The 3,613-nt window shown below is 45.7% G+C and overlaps 1 protein-coding gene across 3 annotated transcripts in view; it reads right to left on the minus strand.

Annotated features, from left to right (window-relative positions):
- The window catches only part of LOC146961263 (protein NLRC3-like), a 14,103-nt gene extending 10,490 nt beyond the window's left edge, over nt 1–3,613 (minus strand). Inside the window, exons 1-5 of one of the 3 annotated variants that reach the window (XM_085770307.1) lie at nt 1,830–3,613; nt 1,574–1,747; nt 1,268–1,441; nt 1,089–1,135; nt 110–923 (exon numbers count right to left, since the gene is read on the minus strand). In XM_085770307.1, coding sequence (XP_085626433.1) covers nt 394–923; nt 1,089–1,135; nt 1,268–1,441; nt 1,574–1,747; nt 1,830–3,577 — 2,673 coding nt within the window. In that variant the 5' untranslated portion in view covers nt 3,578–3,613 and the 3' untranslated portion in view covers nt 110–393. Of the gene's footprint in view, nt 1–109; nt 924–1,088; nt 1,136–1,267; nt 1,442–1,573; nt 1,748–1,829 lie in introns of those variants that run through there. The other 2 variants (XM_085770308.1, XM_085770306.1) reach the window with 2 other exon arrangements.

Consider the following 3,613-nt stretch of genomic DNA (forward strand, 5'->3'; position numbering starts at 1 on the left):
ACAAGGGTACAATAACATTGGCTAAGTTGGTGTTACTGTACTTATATTATGAATTTGTTCAGAAATTGCTACTGTAGTTAACTGTTTCCCTGACTGGGGCCCCGTCTGACTGTTAGCATTGCTGTGAAGGATGTATCGGCAAAACTTGCGGGGCATGATAGTTGTGGTTGGATTGTTTTTGGTTCAGGGCTTGTTGGTGAACTGCTGCACCTGGCATACTAACTGGTACTAGCCCTTCACAATAGCTAACTGCTCACCAATTTGTGTGAAAAATTGATTGAAGAGGGAAAATAATACAACAACGTTGATAAATGTCAATTGGTAATTGCTATCTTCCTGAAAAATACTTTGGGGCGGAGCCATGTTTTCCGACACAGGAGGTGGACTCCCTTCCTACAGCTTGCAAAGTGACACTGTGGAGTCCAATGAGCAGAGTCTGAACCCAGGATACAGAGGTTCAGTGAATGTGGTGTTGAAGGTGTGGAGGTGGATCCATTTGTCAGGGGAGACACTGTAGAAGGACAGAGTGCCAGCAGGACAGTCCACATACACTGCTACTCTGTTAGAGGAGGAAGGGACAGAGATTTCTGTTTCTTTCTTGTTGTGCCAGGCAGAGTAATCATCATCATTGGAGCAGCTCAGACTCCAAGACTGGTTGTTTCTTCCAAACCAACAGCCAGCATTGTTTCCTTTTCTTCTGATTCCTCTGTAAGTGACACCGATCTCAAGCTGCCCACTCCACTCAACTTCCCAGTAACAGCGATCTGTCAGTTTATTCCTAAGCAGCAGTTGACAGCAGTCAAATCTGTATGGATGATCACGATATAGCTGATTCTCTGTCACATACGTCACCGTGCTGTTGTTGTCAGACAGTTTGAGGAATTTGTCCACTGTGATCATGTCCAGTTCCAGTTCACAGGCGTCTGATAGAGAGGACAAGACACAACACAGCTGCAGTTTATCATCTGACACATGGGTTTATTGTTTGTAATATAATTTCTCTAAAAATTATATCATTGCACCTCTTGTGAACAAAAAAACTGAACGATTGTACTGTTTTGTTGACATGAATTAAAAATGATACTCACATTTCTTGAAACCAGGTTTCAACATCTGTTTCCCACCATGATCCGACCTGCGGGAAGTAACATAGTCAGACTATCACTGATGGTTTCTGGAAACATGAGCATTGAACAAGCCGCATGAACTGCTGTTGGACATAAAGTTTGTGAAAACAGGGAGAGAGCTTCTGTCCATCTGTCCATACCTGAGAGTTTCCAGTCTCCAGTCTGGATCCTCCAGTCCAGCAGACAGAAACTTCACTCCTGACTCTCCTGGATGATTGTAGCTCAGGTCCAGCTCTCTGAGATGGGAGGGGTTGGAGCTCAGGGCTGAGGCCAGAGAAGAACAGCCTTCCTCTGTGACCAGACAACCTGACAGACTGAACACATAAACATAGAATTTTCAGGCAACAGATGCCATTAGATGCACATTATAACTACTATCCAGATACTGAAGAACACATTGCTGTGCCACAATAAGTACAACACAGAATGTTGAACTTGATCCTTACTTGAGAGTTTCTAGTTCACAGTGTGGACTCTTTAGTCCTGCAGAAATCAGCTTCACTCCAGAATCCCTCAGGTCGTTGTTACTCAGGTCCAGGTCTCTCAGACTAGAGGACTGGGAGCTGAGGACTGAGGACAGAGCTTCACAACTTCTTTCTGAGAGGTTACAGCCACTCAGTCTGGGGAAGGAAGAGTAATTAACACCAAGAAAATGTTTTGTCAAAAATAAAATATTAAGCATACAGTTTTTCATCTACATACAGAGCTTTGTTGGAGACTTTGACCACTGGCAGCAGCCTCAGAAGAGCCTCCTCTGAAGGACAGTATTTCTTCAGGTCAAACACGTCCAGATCTTTTTCTGATGACAGTAAGATGAAGACCAGAGCCGACCACTGAGCAGGAGACAGTTTATCTGTGGAAAGACGTCCTGATCTCAGGGACTGTTGAACCTTCTCCACTAGAGAATGATCATTCAGTTCATTCAGACAGTGAAACAGATTGATGCTTTTCTCTGGAGACGGATGTTCGTTTATCTTCTCCGTGATGTACTGGGCTGCTTTCTGATTAGACTGTGACCATGTTTGGGACATTAGCCCTCGTAGAAGAATCTGATTGGTCTCCAGTGAAAGTCCCATGAGGAAGCGGAGGAACAAGTCCAGGTGTCCGTTTGGACTCTGTAAGGCCTTGTCCACAGCGCACTGGTAGAAGAGTGTTGTTTTACTTGTGTTTCTTTTCAGTTTAGCCCTCCAGGAAACTTCTGACAGCAGATTGACTTCAAAGTTGATGAAGGTCAGATGAACATGAAGAGCAGCCAGAAACTCCTGAACACTCAGATGGACAAAGCAGAACACCTTGTCTTGGTACAGGCCGCTCTCCTGCCTAAAGATCTGTGTGAACACTCCTGAGTACACTGAGGCTGCTCTGATATCGATGCCACACTCTGTCAGGTCTGATTCATAGAAGATCAGGTTTCCTTTCTGCAGCTGCTCAAAAGCCAGTTTTCCCAGAGACTCAATCATCCCCCTGCTCTCTGGTCTCCAGTGTGGATCGGTCTCAGTTCCTCCATCATACTTGATCTTCTTCAGTTTGGACTGAACCACCAGGAAGTGGATGTACATCTCAGTCAGGGTCTTGGGCAGCTCTCCTCCCTCTCTGGTCTTCAACACCTCCTCCAGAACTGTAGCAGTGATCCAGCAGAAGACTGGGATGTGGCACATGATGTGGAGGCTTTGTGATGTCTTGATGTGGGAGATGATCTTTCTGGCCTTCTGGCCCTCATCTCTGAACCTCTTCCTGAAGTACTCCTCCTTCTGTGGGTCAGTGAACCCTCTGACCTCTGTCACCATGTCAACACACTCAGGAGGGATCTGATTGGCTGCTGCAGGCCGTGTGGTTATCCAGAGGCGAGCAGAGGGAAGCAGTTTCCCCCTGATGAGGTTTATCAGCAGCACGTTCACTGAGGTGGACTCTGTCACATCAGTCAGGATCTCAGTGTTGTGGAAGTCAAGAGGAAGTCGACACTCGTCCAGACCATCAAAGATGAAGACGACCTGGAACTCATCAAACCTACAGATTCCTGCTTCTTTGGTTTCAGAGAAGAAGTGATGAACAAGTTCCACCAAGCTGAACATTTTCTCTTTCAGCACATTCAGCTCTCTGAAAGTGAATGGAAATGTGAAGTGTATGTCCTGGTTGGCTTTGTCTTCAGCCCAGTCCAGAGTGAACTTCTGTGTTAAGACTGTTTTCCCAATGCCAGCCACTCCCTTTGTCATCACTGTTCTGATTGGTTCATCTCTTCCAGGTGAGGCTTTAAAGATGTCTACATGTCTGATGGTTGTTTCTGGTCTGTCTGGTCTCCTGGATGCTGTTTCAATCTGTCTGACCTCATGTTCATCATTGACCTCTCCAGTCCCTCCCTCTGTGATGTAGAGCTCTGTGTAGATCTGATTCAGAAGAGTTGGGTTTCCTGCTTTAGAGATCCCCTCAAACACACACTGGAACTTCTTCATCAGGTTGGATTTGAGTTTATTCTGATAAACTGCACT

This window comes from Trachurus japonicus, chromosome 24 (genome assembly GCF_045865225.1).
Source record: "Trachurus japonicus isolate A0001 chromosome 24, Traja_1.0".
NCBI lineage: Eukaryota > Metazoa > Chordata > Actinopteri > Carangiformes > Carangidae > Trachurus > Trachurus japonicus.